The 20776-nt window shown below is 32.0% G+C and overlaps 2 protein-coding genes across 2 annotated transcripts; one reads left to right on the top strand and one right to left on the bottom strand.

Moving 5' to 3' along the window:
- Positions 1-15779: 15779 nt before the first annotated feature.
- Positions 15780-17827, bottom strand: EAF02_007596 (uncharacterized protein; the record flags this gene model as incomplete). Its single annotated transcript, XM_038903644.1, has 2 exons — positions 15780-17029; positions 17113-17827. The coding sequence occupies 2 exons, from the start codon at positions 17825-17827 to the stop codon at positions 15780-15782; spliced, it is 1965 nt and encodes a 654-aa protein (XP_038756458.1).
- A 2083-nt stretch (positions 17828-19910) lies between these two features.
- On the top strand, positions 19911-20692 carry EAF02_007595 (uncharacterized protein; the record flags this gene model as incomplete). Its single annotated transcript, XM_038903643.1, has 3 exons — positions 19911-20175; positions 20245-20395; positions 20476-20692. 3 exons carry the CDS (start codon positions 19911-19913, stop codon positions 20690-20692), a joined length of 633 nt encoding a protein of 210 aa, XP_038756457.1.
- Positions 20693-20776: the final 84 nt, after the last annotated feature.

The following is a 20776-nucleotide window of genomic DNA, read 5'->3' as shown; positions in this document are numbered from 1 at the left end:
TCCTTATAGTACAATATAAGTCTTTACCTGTACCTTGACAAGTGCTTTATAATCAGTATACATTTTGATCTAATACAAAGATCCAACAAGTTCGGCTTTCCAATGATCTAGGGATTTGATAATCACAAGTATTTCTTTATTATAAACTTTATAGTTCAGTTTGGCGATGATTATTGTTTTCGAAAAGTAAGCAATTGATAACTATTCGTTATTATACTTCTGAAATAGCACGCTAGCGACTACGCTATCGGATATATTGGTTTCCAGTATACAAGGTAGTGTATAATTGTAATACTGCAGGAGAGGAGCGGAGATGAGTTGTCTTTAAGTATATCAAATACAATTTGACAGATTTCGTTAAGTAGAATTTGATATTTGCTTTTATAAATTCATAAAAAGGTTTTGTTATTATACTATAATCCTTGATAAATTGACAATAAAAGTTATAAAAACCTAAAACAATTGGATATCTTTTACGGTAGTAGAATAAGTTCAAATAGCAATCATTTTACTTTTTTCTGAGTCGATTTGTATATTATTTATAGAGATAATAAAATCTAAATACTTTGTATGTTTGATATTGAATTCATATTTCTTGAGGTTTGCCTGAAGGCTAGCGGACTCAAGTCGTTCGAGGATGTGCTTGATATGTTTTTTGTGTTTATTTTCGTTTCAGAATATATAAAAATATTATTGAGGTAAGTAGTACAGAAATCATTAAATAATCAAATAGGATATCGTTTATATATTGTTAGTAAGTTGTAGGGCTATTGTTAATCTAAAAGATAAACTTTGTATTTGTAGGAACTATATCGAGTGTGGAAGGTTAGTCTATTCTTCGGAAACTGGATTTATATGTATATAATAAAATGTTTATTGAATGTCTAATTTGGTATATACCTTTGTACTAGTGAATCGTACAAGTATCTTATCAATGAGAGATAAAGGATATCTATCTTTGCATATTAAAGAATTAAAATAATCAGAAGTTTATATAGAACCTTAAGCTCCATTCGGTCTTTTTACAAAGAGAATTAGTACTACGAATAATACTTGGACTAGATTCTATAAATCCTTTAGTAAGATTTTCTATAATATATTCTTTAATAATCTTAAGCTGTTTAAACAATATCTTATATAGAGGACTGTATTTGAAAGCTTTTTCAATCTTCTCTTTCAAATATAATCTTATAATCATACAACTAAAAGAAAAATAGAATATCAGATTTACACTTAGAGAACACCTCAATAATATTGCTAATAAACTTTAGGAATCGAAAACTCTATCTCGTATCTGCGATAATGCAATTGAGAATAACGATAATTTTCTGATTTAGAATTGTTTAAAACAGCAACTACAATTGAGATTTAATAATTATTATTATTAGAAGATTGGTGGAAGAGGCCTCTATATTGACTATATAGTTACGCGTGTAAGCATATTGATCTCTCCATAGTATTATATGAGGGATCAATATGCCTTCTATGGTTCATCTAATCTAGCCCGTTTAGAGAGCTGTATTACTAATCACTAGATATACTTAGTACCAATAACTTCTATTCTTTTACACTTCTTATAAAAAATTACTATCTTTGATCTCCCTAATCTTCCACACCTTTACTATTCAATCCTAGTATATTTTGAATCTTTCGAATACTACTCTTACTAAGAGTTTAGTCATTCTATCTACTACTATATCCGATGTATTAATATAACTAATTACCACCTTTTTTTTTTTAATAAAATCCCTAATAAAGTAATAGCATATATCGATATACTTTGATTATTTATGTAAATGCGGGTTTTTAGTTAAAACAATTACTCCTTAATTATTGCTTAACAATTAAACAATATCTTTATGTGCAAATACATATTCAGTCTTTTCAAAATCTTTAAGTACTTAAACTAACCATCTTTCTTGCTTGATAAACATCGCCATTAATATATATTCGAATTCAGCACTTGATATTGTTATTGAATTCTGCTTTTTATTAGCCTATAATATTAGTTCGTTATAGAATATAGTAATTTTCCTAGAAATACTTTTCCGATTATATTGATTATTTACCCAGTCTGTGTCAGTAAAGACTTTTATAATATCTACTAATAAATTATATTCCTTTACAATTTGGTATTATACTCTCTCAGATCCGTATTTGAGTTTCTAAATAATTATAGTTTTCAGATATTATATTAAGTTCTTTACTCTTATTTTATGGTATTTTGTTGGCTTTATTATATACTATAATAGTTAATTTAATATAAAGGAAATATCTAGTTTTATGTATACTATTGAATAAATAAAACTATTTATAGCTTATTAGTATTTAATAATATTAATCAATTCGTTATCTTCTATAGCAGATTATAGATATAAGTAATTAGTAATAGATATCTTCTTAGTATAATACTGAGCATATAAGATTCTGAATTTTGTAAGTATAGTTTTTAGATATTCTTTTTGATTTAATATAAAAGATCTATTTGCTTGATTTCTTATAACCCTAATGCTTAGAATCTTGTTAATCTTCTTTAGATTCTTGGTATTGAAATATAATGAAAGTATTATAAAAAACCAATTGAATTAATCTTTTAAGGTTGAAAAAGCAATTATATCATCGATATATACTAGCAGATTAAATTGATAAGCAGTGTATGTATAGAAATATAGATTAGCAAGATTTTGAATAAAGCTCTAATTGATTAATTGAGATTTTAAAAGTTAACTCTAATCTTATCCAATTTATTTAAAACTATATAAGCTTTTCAATATATATAAAACATATCTATTTGATATCTTGAGTTTTTAAGGTGATATAAGATATATTTTTTTTTTAAGATAGGATTCTATAAAAGTATTCTTTATATCGAATTACTAGCATTCCAAATTCTCTTTTGCAATAATCGCTAAGAATAAGTGGAATGTATCAAGTCGTATTGTAGGAGTAAAGGTTTTGTTATAATCTTTTTTAAGAATTTGATTAAAATCTCTTATTATTAATTGTGCCTTGAATCTCTTAATCTTATTATTCTTTGTTTTTATTGTAAATACCTATTTTGTTAAATAAGGTTCTCTTCTTTTGGTAGAATATACTTTTCCTAAATATTATTTGCAATTAATAAATTAATCTTTTCTTTAATAGCTTACTTCCATTTTTCTTTATATTTGGGGTTTGAGATTGCTTAATAATATATAATAGAAATAGGGATTTCTAGAATCTGTTCTATAAAGAAAAACTATATTCTTGTTATAGGGTTTCTTAAGATTACTTATAGGTTTTTGGATAATTTTGTTTTAATATTTATATCGATTTTTGATATAAGCGATATAAAGATCATAATATATTCGATAGCATTTTTATTTAGGTTTGCTATAAGTATTACTATCATTACTTTAATTAGTTTCTGGATATACTTATTTGATTTATTATTATCTGCTTATGTTTTTGAAAAAAGTATTTTTCAGAAGTATTTATATCCATAAATATAATCAGGATTTTAATCGAAAATTGAATTATAGATATAGTATCTGATATTTCTGCCTTCATTATTCCTAAAGATAATATTAAGTCCTCAAATAGATTGATTTTGATAATATTCCCTTTACTATCTTTATTGAATTTCTAGATATTGTTTATCTTAAATCTACTAAGGATTATTATCTTTAGGGTTTTGGGAATAGTAATATCTTATAATGAATCAAATAAACATTCTGATTTCTCTTACATTTTGTGAGATTTATTTCTAGGTCTTTTATCAGAAATAATATTCTTTATACTTTAAAGATCTAATACTGAATTCTTTATTTTCAAGTTTAGATCTCCTTCCTTTCTGGATTCGTTTATAATTATTCGGCTTGTTTATATAGTATAGCCTAATTCCAATGAGTACATTCTAATATATCTATTAGTTGTAATCAAATATTCCATAAAGATATCTTTTCGAATTATATCTTGTAACTTGTTATATTGTTGATTCTTTAGAATTGTTTTTGAATTGATATATATATAATACTTGCTTCCCTATATTCTATAATAATTGATGTCCGGGTTAATTCTGTGAATACTTTGATTAAGCTGATTATATTATTATTGATAATTGATTTAATATTTGTTTTGTTCCTATAATATATATCATATTCAATAGCTTCGTTCTAGAATTCTAATGGCAATCCAGATTCCTTTAGTATAGCTTTTATATCGACTTCAGTAATACCAATATTTCTTTTAATAGCTTTGTTTTGATAAAATGATATTATAGTTATTAATTCTGATCGGATCCCAGAATTCCATTCTTTAATAGTTTGGATTAGCTCTAATGCATTATCAGTTCGAGTAGCTACTATCTTGTTACCAATACCGAGTTCCAATTCGGTTTTCTATTCTTCAATCTGGGTATAACTTTATCTTTTTGTTTTTAGAATCAAAATCCAATTTATTTTATCCAGCTATTTATAATTAATAGGAAATAGCGGTTTTCTTATAATAATCTTGGGAATAGATTAATAATATCAAAATGAATAAACTCTAGTCTTTTTGTTTTATAAGGATTGAGTTGTTTTGGAATTAAATTCTTTATCTTAATAAGTATACAAACTTTGTATATAAGGATTTTGGATAGGATTTGATTGGCTTTTTTAATATAATAATTTTATAAAGATTCTGTATTTTCTCTAAATTAAGATAATTAAATTGTTTATATTATAATAAATACATTTCTAGATTCTTTTTAATTTTATCTAAAAAGATATCTAGAGTAATTTTATTTGGCTCAATATTATTAATGATCTTTATACTTAATAGAACGATATCTTTATATCCCTTTTGCGATATCCAAGAGTATATAAATTCCTTTATCCATTTTTGCTTTAATAATATTTATTCTATTTTTTCAAAAGTATATATAATCTGAATTGAATCTGCCCTTAAATTTAGCTTTACAAATCTTTTTATCAAAAGGAGATTAATTCCTAATCCCAATATATATAACATTTTTGAAAATAAAATCATATTCCCATTTTCCAGCTTCATTACAGCAATATCTATCCGATTATAGTATATAACTCCCCTATTAACTTTTATTGTTTTTCTCTTTATTTTCTTAATATTTCTAAAAGAAAAAGTTGGTTAAATATATATAAGGAAATACTAATATTTGTATACTAATAAGAAGGGGTGATTTTATGGATAAGCTTTTTGGATACACAGCATTTTTCGTTATTAGATTCTTCTTCGCTTTCTAATAAATCGAGATCAATTAGAAGGCTTTTGCTATCTACAAAATGAGCTTGATTGCTTTTTTTAGAAAATGATATTTTGGTTATCTTTTTAAATATTGTTTTCTATTACTGGACTTTATAGTATTTGTGGATTAAAGTTTATACAAATAAAAGATCTTACAATCACATAAAAAGTATTCTTTTTATTTATACAGGTAATAAGTAAAGGATTTTATATTATCATTTTATTCTTGTTTTCCAAATAGATTTAATCCTTTATATTCTCTTTATTGATCCAAGATTATATACTTTCTACTAGCGATATAAACTTATTCTGTCTCTTTAATATTGAGTTCTTTAGCTATAAGATATTTGATCTTATCTTCAACTATTAGTATACTTTGAATGCTTATAGTATCAATTGTTGTTTAATAATCAATTGATAAGCTTTTTGTAAGAATTAAAAAGAGAGCTTGATTTTTATATGAATCTTTGAATGTAGGATTAATTGTATTAAGCTTGTATTAATATTCCTTGAGCTTGTTTTAGGCTTTAATAATAATTATCTTCGATTGATTTGAGGGTTTGAAAATAAATATCTAAATCATTATTAGGTATAAATTTGTTATGATATTATTTATTCTCGAGTATTTGGATTTCAGATAATTCTATAATGTATGTGCTGTATTGTATTTATTGACTAATACTTTATTGTTATCGCTAAGCGATTTGTATATATATAAAAGTGTATTAGTTTTGTTCTTTAAATATGCAGTTTTCTTTTTAATATTGAGTTTGATATGTATTATTGTAGTACCTTTAGTGATCGAGAAGATCTCAGTATTATCAATCTCTATCCCAAGTTCTCCAATCCTTGCATAATCCTAAAACGTAAATTCAATTGTATAAAACCAATTCTTTCCTCTCAATTGTATTTTTATTTATTGAAACCATCTTTCGTAAATCTCTTAGGTAAAAATTGGGATATGCTTGGCTTGTTTCTTGATATCATCCATTTTGGTGTCTGTGTAGAGAATTTGCAGAGTTTTTTCCTTTTTTTTTTTTTTTTTTTTTTTTTTCTTTTTTTGTATAGATAATGCTATATAGATTTGTGATTGTAAATATATAAATGTAGATAGCATTGTGTGCTTTTCAACTTTACAAGTTAATAATAGTAATCAATTGTAATACTGTATACTAATTGTAAGGTAGTGCTGCGCATTCTTCAATTCTGTGAATTGAATATAAGATAATATTACACACTCTTCAGCTTCGCGAAACTAAATATAATATTAATCACATTAATTCTATTTAAAGGCCATGTTAATCGAGTCTTATAATCTATTAAAAGATTAAATGGAAGAGACCTCTATATTGACTATATAATTACGCGTGTAAGCATATTGATCTCCTTATAGTATTATATAAGGGAATCAATATGCCTGTCTATAGTTCATCTAATCTAGCCCGTTTAGGTAGCTGTATTACTAATCACTACACGTGCTTAGCATCGGTAACTTCTATTCCTTTTAACAATTATCTTGATTAGATTTGTGAATCGAGATAATATTATCAATCTCTATATATATAATTATAAAGATCTTATAATCTTTACTTTTTTTATAGATAAGTTGAAATTGAATCGGCTTGAGTACATAGATATTGAACATATCGGAGATACGAAGCAAAAGGGATTCGTAAACAGACTAAATAGAGATTTGATTGAAAATAGGTTTCTTCTTCAGATTGACTAGAACCTGAGCTTCGATTACATTTGAGATTACTATATTAATCTCTTGAAAAGAAATAATAAGTATTTCAAATACAATCAATACTATAATCGATTATCCATTATCAAATCAGTAATACATCTCTTCCAATTAGATATTCCGATCGTCAGCATCTTTCTATCTCAAATAACTGATTCTGGATTATTAAAGACTATCTCTAATTAAAAGTATATTTTTTGATAAGGAAATAATAGAAGAATGCTCGAAAGGCTATTCAAGATATCAGTTAAAACAATCAACTTTAATTCAGATCTTTACTAATCATTTGTAATCTAGAATTACACTATATAAACCCAAATCGATAATAAGAAATAGCAAATAAGATTATTGTCGAGCATCAATCATAAAATTAAGAAATATAAAATGAGTAATAGTTTTATCTTGTATATTATTATAGCTTTTGATTTCAATTGATAATTCGAATAATATAAAGCAGGGTTTGAATATAGGAAATAATAATAAAAGGAATATCTTATCAATAAAAACAAAGCTATTCGCTTTGGAATCTATAAGAGATTGAGTATTATATGAATATCCGTTCTTTGAAAGTATATATAATAAGTTTATAAAATTACTTCTCATTAGTTTTATTAAATCGAGGAATCTCATATCCGAATTACATTTAGAAAGAAACTTCTATCTAAATATATTGATTTTAAATATTGGTTTTTGGTAATCTAAACAGACTTGATAGCTTCCACTTACACTTCTTGATTTACATTCTCCTCAACATTCTCTTTTACATTATAGAACTCTTTATCTTCTCTAATCTCTTGAATCTTAATTATAGTATTTATATTATTTGTATATAGTATGAAACTGCAATTCACTTTTAATATAGGGGGTAGTAGTATTATAATTGAAATTGTTTTCTAAAGATAGAGTATTATTTAGTTTGAAGGTTTTTATATAGCTAATAGGAGTGTAAGGAGAATATTGGATATGAAATTGAGTAGATAGGTTTGAATTACTTGATAAGCAAAGAATGCTTTTAGAAATAGTTAACAAATCAATATTATTAGATAGTTTTCTAAAAGATATCTTTTTAACTCATTCTGTAATAATTATATTCTCAAAGTATAATTTCAAGTTTGTTGATTTCAGTAAGCTTGATAGCCAAATCCTCAATAGTATAATATTTATTGATATAAAAGCTAATAATTTGTTAAAGGAAATTAAATATTTTTTTTTCTAGATTGTAAAAGAAAGTTATCGGATTGATGATTTCTATTTGTATAGTTAATAGTCTAAACCTATAATATTATACTAGGAAGTTTTCTTATTGGGTGTTATTAGATATAACTCAGTATTTATATTTAGTTTGTGTGTAATTAGCTTTAACAGGATTCTTATAAATAGCTATAAGCTAATCGATTAATTATTATTCTATTAAATAGGGAACTTGAATATACAATAAGAATACATATTTTTATATCTTTCCTTCTATCTAATCTACTATATAAGATTGTTGTTATACTTCCGAGATAAGCGAATTTTGTAAAATTCGAATTACTCGGTAATTAATAGTTATTAGAGGCTTGCTTTCAGTTTTACATTATTTTTAAGTTTGAATAAAAGATTAATGGACTTTGGAATATATAGATACTCTATTACAATGATAAATAAACAAAAATAGAGTGTTTAGTGAATTTATAGATTGTTTAATAGAATGATTAGATTTGAAAAGGGTTTACTATCAATATTCGAAAGAGATTATCACGAAGACTGATTTTGCAAACAGGGTTTTTCTTATTCTTCCTTTTTCTGGTAATAGGAGATGCCTTTTTAATAGAATTGATTAGAATATTAGGAATCCGGATTTTGTGATTTATAAGGGAATCTGTATAATATTGCTATTGGTATTTTGGAGATTGAGATGGGTAAGTAATATTAAAACTATATTATAGTAATTTGTTTTTGAGTTTTATGATTTCGTTTTTGTAAGTTTTTAAAGTCCTTTAAGGATTGATATTTATTCTTTTTATAATAGAAGAGTATATATCGATATGCTATTCTTGAGAATTAATACTTTAATCAAGGACTCATTTCCAGACTGTTTATCCTTTCTACATCTACTAGTATTTATATTAGAATTATAAGAACTATAATCATTGCTTTATTGAGATTGATTATTGTTGGCTAAGGATATTTGGCTAATGAGAAAGGGAGAGTGATAGAGTCTTTTTAAGATAAATGAATTGGATATAATAATAATACTTATAACTCTATATATTGAAGGTTTATTATCTTCTATCAAATAGATTACTCAGAATCAGCCCTTTTCCTATAAGTAATATCAAATGTCCTCGATATACCTAAGAAGATATTATAGTTATAAGGTATTATTTGATCGGCCATCAGATAGTTATATGATTATATAATGAGTTATAAATAATATAACACTTTGTCTTAAAAGAATTATAAAAGCAGAGTACAATTTATTCTTAGAATTTATTTATTTATTTATTTATTTATTTATAGTGATTAACGTCTAATATCTGACCTCCCAAGGGGTATTCTAGACGTACTAAGGAGCGGGCCTATGGGCCACTAGTGTTCCAGCCGCTTATAGTAGTGTAATGTTAGCTAAATAGGGGCTTGTTGCCTTTGGTATTCTCCTGTTCAATATCGCTTATAGCGATCCTACAACTGTTTTATCTAAGAATTTGTGATTCTGTTTTAGAGGGTCTTGTTTTGTATACTATCCAGATATCGGCAAATAATTAGATCGATCACTATCAATCGGGAAAGTATTTGGAGCGCTTATAATTGTTCAGTATAAGTTTTAGATTGATTAGGATAAAGAGCTTATTCTCAGGGTATTGGAATAAATTGGAATTCATATAGTTCCATATAGTTTGAGTATATTCTAATATAGAATCTGGATTTAGTGAAAAGGTTAATAAAGCTATATTATATTTACAGGATATAATTGATATATATTATCGCATCCCATTCGGATTGAAGTTGATTTGATACAAGCGGTCAGTTACTGTACATCTGATTATTGATTGAATATTAAAAGAATGTAATAGGCTTTTTTTAGTCCTATATATATAAATGTTTATACTATTTTTGTAATTGAATTTGATATAATAGATTGCAAAGTCATTATATTCAGTCCGTATTGCTATAAGTCTATATAATATCTCACAAAGAAGTTTGAAGCTTTCTGGCTCTGAGGTATTATATATCAGTTTCCATATATTGTACATTTTAAAGATCAGGTCTCTTTTTTCCTTTCACTATCTGTTTTCGAAATATCGATATTTGACATATAGAATAAAGCGAAAGCTACTAATTATAGAGAAATAGGATAAGCTAGAGTCAAGCAGCCTAGCTATATCCTGATTAACAAGGCAATCAACTACTTTGTTGCCCTCAATCTCAATATACCTAGAGGATCACTTGATTATAATATTGTAGTATTGCATTGTTTGATAATATTTATAATATACTTATTGAAAGAAGACAGTAGTACTTTTTTACATTCCCTAGATTACTGAAATACTATCAATACATAATTATATTCGTTTCTGATAAAGACAATTAATAATGCTTAGAAGGTATTTTAGTCCCTACCATATACTGATCGCCTTAATGTCAAAAATATGCGATTATTCGCGTATATAGCTGTAACCGGTATCGATTTGTTATTTGCTATAATAAATTGCAAAGCTATACCCCATATGATAATCATATTCGTTGTATTGTTCAGATCTGTCTGAAAATATAAAATAGTTTTTTTGGAGAATTAAATCCCATTATTTCTTGAATACTTTTGCAATATCCTTTTTATCCATATTATTTGTTGGATCAATATAATATTCAGAAGAGAAGTAAAGCCATAAGAGTCTGGGACACTTGGTGATAAAAATCGCCTATCCTATTCTTTGTAGTTTTGTATTGAGACCTTTCAGAATACTTATATTTTATTTTCTTTTTCTAGTATATAGCTTTAATTGGTTTATAAGTAGGTATTGTACATTCATTATCTAAAGCCAAAACACAAACCTCAGTCTGGCTTGCTTTAGTACAACAATTCCAATTGGGAAACCAGCTTTTACAAGGAGTACAGTCGTTGGGATTGTTTTGTAGATAGGTAAAGCTTTTTGTATTGTATTATAAATTGTTTTATTAACTAAATCGATATATTTTTTGATTCTAGTGCTAACCGGAATATAGCCTGTATTTGAGCATTATTTGTATAGCTCATTGAATTATACTTTGGAGTCGAAAAGAGTGACAGGGAGTACACAGGTAATAATCGCTTTTCATAAGCAGGCTATAGATGGTCTATAGGCTGTATGAGTTATTAATTGGATATAGGATGTAATATGTATAGTTTTTGTAGTATGCATTTTGATATACTATAGAAATATTAGATGTCAATCAAAAAAGACGCTAAACTAGTATAAAATCGGTTGTACTTTATTGGTAAGCCTTAGAGGGATTGGCATAATAATTAGATCCCGATTTATCCTTATAACCAGATTTGCAATTTCATATTTCCTCGATATATAAAATAGTTCAAATTTTTCTGGAACGAAAAAGATCTTATTCTGATCTTCTCATTATAGAATGTATCGAATGGTTTGGTGGAGTATACATATATTTATAGATAGATTCTTAGATGTATGATATATAGTTATATTGTTAGTATATCTAAAGCACTGTACTTTATCTTGATTAAGAAGTTCAATAAGATAAAGGGTATACAGGATAGGGGAGAGTAGCGATCTCTGGGGGGTACTGTATACGACCGGGAAATCCTGTATTGTGATCCCCTCAAGTCTTACACATATATATCTCTCAGTCAGGAATAAATCAATAAGTTACAAAAGCATTATAAGCCAACCCTGTTTCTTTATATGTTATAGAAGCCATCTTTAAGAAGTATATTATAAACACCTTATACATCCATTATTACTAGTATAACCACTTTGCCAGCTGCTAAAATAAGCTTAGCATTATAAGTGAAGGCAGCTGTGAGATCAATACCGGCTCTTTTCGGTAGCGCTTTGTAATACTAAGGGCTGATAATGTTGTATTTCATGGCTGTTTATGTAATTTGACTGGCGATATACCTTTCTAATCCTTTTTCAATATATAATATCAATACAATCAGTCTCCACAATCTCGGAGACGTTCTATCCTTCTTATCAACCTTAGATAGTATAACTATTTCAATAAGTTTCTACTCGTTAGGGTAATAGCTAAGTCTAAGGCAAATTGCGAAAATCTTATATATTACATTCTTTGTACTAAATCAGTATGCCTTGAAAAAACAAACAATTATTTGATCGATTCCGGATGATATGCTTCTAACTTCTATTATATGTTTTTCCATTTTCTTTATAATGATTGTTCTTTTTTATAATAAAGTTATTTAACAGTCCTGTTTCTATAAAGGGTTGTGCTGTAGATTGTCTAATACTTTAAAGCAATCAAGTATCATTATAAAGAGTGCTTCGGCTTTTTCCCTAATATTAATAATCTCCTAACCTTCAATCACCAGAGAAGAGACCTTAAGGCTTGCTTTTAAGGTTAGCTTATACCAGTTCATGACTTTATATAATTCCTGATCATCCTATACATTATCCAAGCGCTTAGTCCAATAGATTTGTTTCAATGCTCGCATGACCCTCTGTAGGTCCTGCTGAGCCGTTACCATTCCGTCAGCAGTTCCAGTTCTCCTGGCTTGTGTGTATGTTCGGTGTGCCTCCTTACACTCGTCGGTCCACCACGGGGATGATCGGTAGGGTTTGCGGCCTTTCTGCTCCACAGCTATTACAGAGGCGCTCAGTGCGCTTGTGAGTCTGGTGATCAGTCTGTCGACATCGTAGGTAGATCGGCAGAAATGAATTATATTATAACTACTTTCTAGAATATATTATAACACAAAGTAGGTTCGCTATACCTACAGACGCTTTCCCGGCTCACTTGTGATAAAGCCACTAGTACTAGACTTCTGTAGAATCTTCTGATTACATTAAACTACTTATTATATGATTACCTTCAGAAATTTCGGCTAGAACCAAAACCATTTCTTTACGCCTCCATTCCTGTTTGTTTTTTAAGCCTATCTAATACCTCCATCATACCCTCTGCCCTATAATATCCGATTATAGATCGATATACACATCCGTCCTCTCGAGCCATATAGATAGTGTCACTATCACTGTCATTATATGCTATGCCTTGCAGCTAATAATTGTTTTGCATTACCTTACCAGATCTCTCCTGCACAATAAAACCGACTATATTTTGCAGGCTTGTTATTTCAGATCCCTAGCCAGGTAGTTCTTCTATAATGTTTTTAATCTACTAATTAAAGCTCTGCTTGTAAAATCCATTTCCCCAATATATAGTTTATAATCGAAAATAGAACGCTAGGAGCGTGTTGCACATATATATTGTAGGATTGGCCTCTACCTGAGATTCTCTATTACTGTAATACCGATCGAGTGTTGTTGAGTATGGCTTACTAAAAGCGTTCTTCCTATATCGAACTTCTCTACCACTATATTGCTTCCACACACTCGAAAATAAGGTACTAAAAACATTTCTTCTCCTACTCTATATATACTCCTGTTGGTCTCAGTAGATATTATTCTAGCCTTTGTATACTTCTTATTACTCCCCTTACTATTTGTAAATATCTGATTTGGTATACTTACGGATTATATATATTATTAGATTATGAAAACTCTGTATACTAGTGTTTCAGAAGTATTCTATCGATTTTCGTTCGTTAAATTAAAGATATCGGCTTTATTCTCAATATAAGCTTCAGTTAGATTCAACTATATTATAGAAGCTTTATTATCTATTGTTTCAAGGACTAGTTTCGCTTTGCAGATATTTTGTTGTGATATATTCTAGCTTTATTTTCTATATAGATTTGTAAAAACATGATTCCATATCAATCCCGCTCTCATCTCCCTTCCACCATCGAATAGTTTTTATTTCCATTTTGTTGATAGTTCTCTGTTCTAAGTATCTTTGCGATTACCCTCTGGTGATTAGCTATATATACCTTTGCTCTCAGTACAGCCTCCGATTAGTGTACAACCACCACCCAGTTCCAGCTGACTCTACTTAGCTCTCCGATCGCACGATCAAAGGTTTGTAGGATACACCACGTACAGGTGAGAGTCATCGTATCCCTTCTTAGAATTTACAATTACAAAATTAAAAGTAAAACGCTTATAGAACACTTCTATATACTAACTATATATACATGATCGTGCATATGCGCAAGCACGCACATAAGCGATCACAACTGCGATTGGGTGCGATCCGTGACAATATATATAATATAAATGAAATCGAATTTGGAATTGGAAATACTCAAAGTATTTATATAATAATTGATTCTATTCAGAAATCAAATTGGAAAGTTATAGCTAGTAAATAAGAATAAATAACTGTATTTGAATATATCAATATAGCTAGAAATACTCTATCACCTATAATCATTTTCAAGGCTTAGAATACAAATTCTGTATGGATTTTAAAAGACATATCTCAAAGCTGGCAGTTCTCTACTAATACAAATGGATGGACCTCAAATAGTTATAGATTAGAATAATTAAAAAGGGTTTTTGAATCAGAATCCAAGAAAGTGTTAGATAACCAATCTCGACTTTGATTATAGATGGCTATTCAAGCTATATTATAGATAGCTTTATTGCTTTCTATATAGATAATGATATTGATTTATTTATATTACCTTCTCATTGCTTTTATTTGCTTCAGCCATTGATATTACAATGTATAGACTAATAAAACGATATTATACTTTAAAGGTTAATCGATATTCTCGAACTAGTATAAAGCAAATCCAAAAAGCTGAATGGATAGAATTCTTTCAAAATATTAGAAAAAAAGTATTGAATTCTTCTAATATTAAAGCTGGTTGAAGAGGAACTGATTTAATACCTTTTGCTTCACGAAAAGTATTCGATTCATTATTATTTAATTCCTTCCAGCAACCTTTTACTCTACAAATGAAAACCCCCAATCAAGATCTAGACTTGTCTATACTCAGGAGTTCTCCTCCAGATGGAATAGAACTAAAGCAAGCAAATCAGATCTTTAATACAATTCTAGTAAATAGTGGTTCTCCTGTATTGCCAACTTATCAATATATTAAGAGAATGATTAGGCTTGTAGAATCTCAAAATATTAAGATAGCTTTATTTTGGAAACAGTTCTCTAATACCCAGGAGGTAATTAAAATTCGAAAGAAGAGAATTAAAGGCAAAAGAGTTAAATTACAAGGTCAATTTGTTTTTAGTATTAAGGAAGTATTGAAAATGGTATATAAGGTGGAGGAAAAACTGAAGGAGAAAAAGCCATAAGGATAGCTATGCAAATATCCAATTGAAGAATCAGAAGAAGAGATTGAAGAAGAAAAGCTAGAGAATAGTTTAAGTGATTCGGAATTGGAATTGGAGGATTATATAACTTGTAGAACAAGATCGCATATAGAATAATTGAAAAAGTGTCCGAGTTCCCCATATGTCCGAGTTCTCTATATGTACGTTATATTATTAACATTTAATTAAATTTTGGATCAAGTAAGGCCATCTAAATTCATCAAGGTCCTCTACTCCAATCTAACTCATTCAACCAATCCAGATTCCCAAATGCTCCCACATCATCACCCATTGCATCTAGATCATCTACTCCCATAATACCCCACATCCACAATTCCCATTCCATTCTCACACTCCCAACCCATCATTCCCATCCTCAACCAACCCTATTCCACTCCTCTCCCCTCTTGTCCCTGTCCCTGCGAATTCCCACGACCACCAACTCGATGATTCAAAATCTGATCTAGAATCCTCTTCACCAATTTACTCATACGTCCCCACAGTAGATAATTCCCCGCACTCGGTTTGATCCATTCGAAAAACCCAACCAACAAACTTAAGTTCTGCACAATTTCCGACGTCGGGAGTTTGATCGTCGATTCATGCGGCGATTTCATCTGTTTAAGGATTTCTACACACAAGACTCCGCTGGAGGGAACACCCCAACACATCAGCATCCAATCGTAATCATGATGGTGTTCGACGAAGCGATCGCGTTGGACCCAGAAGAGGACGGTCAGTTGAAGCATTTCGAGAGCGCAAGATATAATGGATTGGCCGGAGAGAAGGAGAGATTTGTGAGCGAGTCGTTCGAGCGTGAGTCGTTGTTCGAGATATGCGAGACGCAGACCGATGCGACGCCATAGTACACTATCAGATATCAAAGGAGAGTATACGTCGTTAGGACGGTAATGGGTGTAGCAGGGAAAACCATCGTAGGTTTCTTGTAGACGAGCTAGAAGATCGGTAATGCGGGTATCGCTGATATTACCAGTGAGAGATAGTTCGAGAATTTCATCGGTGATTATAGTAAGATAGCCGTGAGCGCGAATGTACGTTGCGTTTGTCATTCTGCCTTCTTGATTCCAGCCATTGGCGTCTAATTTCCCCGCAGCTTTCCTAAGAGCTTCGGGACCTTGAGCAAATACTTCATCGTCGATGTCAAGAGGGAAGCGGAACCGTGTATAGCGGTAACTCAAAGCTGGTGGGCGACCTGTAAGATGGGCAGAACTTTTATCGACATTGAATATTATCGTGAATAAACGTCTTTTACACTCGGATAAGAATGTGACGGGTCCATCATTATCCGGTTGGCGATGGAGACCAAGTGCCGTTGACATGCTAACCAAGTCTCCTATCTGTCTCCAAACAATCAAACTCGCGTCGCCCATGATTACAGTAGCAATTATAAGATTTTGAGTCAAAAGTCCCACCATGACGGTATTAATGTAGTCCATATAATTAGACAATGTGACACAAGCTTGTGTGCAATCTTTCAACTCTAGAGCGAAATGTTTTCGGTCTTTCCTTTGCCCAGGCTGAGTTGTAAAAAAAGCATCTCTTTCAGATAGCGACAAAATGGATTGACATAGAGCCGCAAATATGAGTCCCACGGACTCCCATCTCATATTGGGTCCTGTAATACTGTCTAACCAAGGTTGGTAATCCTCTGCCTCCTGTAAATGATGCTCGGAGTTCCTGCATAGATGCGTTAGATACGTTCCATATCATCGAGACGTCTTGGCTCTTTAAACTCCTTTCCCCATTGAGACCACAAAGAATATACTATTTGTGCCGAAATTAGTCTTGGGGTATAAGGACTACACTCGCCTTTCCTTTCCAAAAACCATTTCAGCAAATGGTCACATGTTCGTTTGTCGGGCAGTTTTTGCAATATCTTGATTCCGAGCTGGATTCGTGGGGACCCTCCAAATGCATTTCCGGGTAGCATCAGGAAGTTATGAGTCTGGAGACTATCATAAGATGGAAGTGCACCAGAGTCATTGGAGATTTGTATATCGTTACCGATATTCTCCCGATTTTCCTCGAATACAGCGGAGAAGTTTGTTGGGCCAAAGAAACCCCCGGATTGTATTCTTCCTGGTTCCGTGGGCCTACTATCGGGAGAAAGCAGGTGATCATTTGTAGATATAATAGAAGGAGTTGGAGCTGGAGTTGGAGTGGGGGTTGACAGAATACCGACAGTTTGTTCGTGCTCCCTACTTGTATTGGATTCCCCTGTAGGTGGTCGACGGGTCATAGGAGCTGAGAGGTATATACATTTTGCCGATGCTTTCCGTCGCTTACATCGATCACATACGGGAAGACTATGATCACAAGAAATTTTTGCTTTTCTGCATGGCTCACACGCGGGCTGTTTGCCATTTCGTCTCCGTGGGACAACTCCGTGTCCGGTCTCTCTGCGGATCGACATATGTATTGAGTATATAGAAGTTTTAAACAATTATCGCATTACAATGATAGCTAGTTAGAATTTGCATGTAGGACCAAAAAGATAATAAGAAAAATTGAAAAGATGTGTCGAGAAAACACAGGTTGATAGAGGATTAGCAATACCGTTTCGTGACGGAGTTCAACGTCGGCCTCGGAGTAGCTAGATTTTAAATTAATCCCGGCTCAACAATTCTAATCATGAAAAAGCCAGCAACATGAATATCGGTTCCAAAGCTCCTGAGAGATTATCTGTATCGAGTATGTCTACACCATTTCTAATTACTTTATCGATACCGAAGATAGTTCTTCGATGTGCTGGTAGCGACACGCCATTATTAGATGAATGAAACCACTCTCTAGCATTTTGAGCAGGAGAAACGAGTGTTGTTGACGCCGTTGAGCTACATTTTCTTTTGTAAGTCCTTGTTTTATATGGCTTGTAACTGGGATATTATCTTGCCATTGTCCAAATGAGATGAGTACAAGTAAATATAACACGGAGTCATCACAGGAGCCTCTATCGTGATATACTTTTCGGCTTGCCACACAAGAAGTTCCGAATGTACCGTTCTTATATATCGACAACGACAGTTCAATAAGTGCCGTGGATGGTGCATTTACTTTTTGCTCATATTGGTGGATTCTCAGACGTAATCATCAGACAAGAACTGCTCCGCAGATGTCTCAAGGGTGACAGCATAACCATAATCAATATGCTTTATGTCAATTTTGTTCGTCGTAGCAAAATACCATTGTAAACACATCCAAGTGGACTCAATACTGTTGAATTCCCGTCTGGAAGAGAGTAGAGTACATCGTTTATGATTTTGACAACCAGTTCATTATAATTCTCGACGCTCACCGCAAATCTTGACTAGATCTAAATTCTGGGCAGGCAGATACTTCACCATTTTGAAAGCTAATCGCATTGTTGATGGCGAAGGCCAGATCGAGGACCCGTCATTCTATAATCTCAAATATATAGCATGAGAGCAAGAGCCACTTATTTTGGAATATTTACGTGACTTCACTCATGGAAACAGACATCCCAAGTCCCCATTGGAAGCATTTTCTTCCATCCACAATGTTGTCAATTTAACCTCGGGATTTGTGGGTACACAAGGAGAATTATCGACTTTTCTAGACAGTCTTGGAAATCTTCATAACTTATTTGAAGGCGATCAATGTTCCAACAGGCCGAAAGCAAAGTTGCGATTGGCTCATTTAAATCCAAGCCCTTTCCTTCATACTCTTCATCCGAAATCCTAAACCTCCTAGCACAGACAACAACCGGCATTGAAACGCACGACATTCATATCTCCATTTGTTTCACAGCATTATCAATCACGTGTTCTTGTTGGAGAAAGCATCTCCCTGTAAATTAAATATATGCCATGACTCGTGCGACATTAATACCTAGGGATTTCCTAATCGGGTTTTGATCGCGAGAGAACATTTTGGTGGAAGCGCTTCTCTGGTCTTAAATTCTTCAGTCTGATCATGCCTGGGAGTACAGATGATCCACTACAAGTGCTTGAGTTCAGCCACTACACGGGATGGTTTCCATCGCTCGGCATATTGTACTGAGTTGGGATTCGTGAAGATATCCCAAAGACGGAAATGTAACGAAAATACCACAACGGGTCGTCTTTCATAATGATCAACTTATAGGGCTGGGAGATCTTATATAATATCTATTTCCCGTTGTTTTCTTAACATAGCATTCTTGTTACATTCATTCATCTTTTGGTTAATCAATCTTCACTCCATTCATCTCAGAATACAAATACCAGTACCAGCTGCGCTGTCTACCATTCTTTCATTACCGTTCATCATCAACGAAATCAAAATCAAATCAAAATGTACTCCCCATCCCTCCTCCTCTCTCTAGCCCTCACAACCCTAGCCTCCGCATCCACCATCTCCGCACCCCACTACCCCCGCGCAAACTCCAGCACCTCCAGCACCTCCTCCGCCTGCGTTCCCGCCGGGGCAATCCACATGATCGTTGCCCGCGCCTCTACCGAAGCCCCGGCGAGGGAATCATCGGCTCCGTCGCCACCATGGTCAAAGCCTCTCTTCCCGGCTCCGACTCCGAATCCGTAGATTATCCAGCTACACTTACGCAGTATCAAGCCTCTGAAGCGTCGGGCGTAGCCGCCATGCAGAAATTGGTACAGGCGTATGCGGAAAAGTGTCCCGGGAGTAAGATGGCAGTGATGGGGTATTCGCAGGGTGCGCAGGTGGCGGCGGATGTTATGTGTGGGACTTCTGAAACGGGGTTTGCTGGGAATCCTCAGGCGTTGTCGGCGAATATTAGTAGTAATGGTGAGTTTTTATTTTTCTTATTGACGATTTGGAACTTGAGAAGAGGGAATTTGACTAACCGAAACTCAGTCGTGGCAATGGTTCTAATGGGCGATCCATCCCACGTCCCAGCCGAAACATTCAACGCCGGTACCGCCAAGAACAATGGACTTTTTACCCGTCAAAATATTGCCGCCTGTCCTGCCGAGAAAACAGTCTCTTATTGTGACGATCAAGATGAGTAAGTCATTCCCTCTTCGCCTACCCTCTCTACCCTCTCTACGTCCCAACCCCCATCAACCACTCTAACACCCCAATCAGATTCTGCGACTCCGGCAACTCCCTCCAAGTCCACCTCTCCTACGTCACCACCTACGGAACCGCCGCCGCGAAATTCATCACCGATAAAATGTCGGCGAAACCACCTCCTCCACTTCCACCTCTTCCACCTCCACAAACGGAACCGCAAATGCACAAAGCGCGCAGAGTCTTACGCGCGCGGCTACTACTACTAGTACGAATGATGTCGCAAAGATGAGCGCCTCTTGGGGTATGCTGGCTTTCTTTTTGGGATTGGGAGTTTTGATTTAAAATTTGAATTTGAATTTGATTTCGGATATTG

The sequence above is a fragment of the Botrytis sinoallii genome, assembly GCF_014898435.1.
Source record: "Botrytis sinoallii strain Bc 23 chromosome Unknown BSIN_013, whole genome shotgun sequence".
Taxonomy (NCBI): Eukaryota; Fungi; Ascomycota; class Leotiomycetes; order Helotiales; family Sclerotiniaceae; genus Botrytis; species Botrytis sinoallii.
This window is presented reverse-complemented; position numbering and strand designations above follow the sequence as displayed.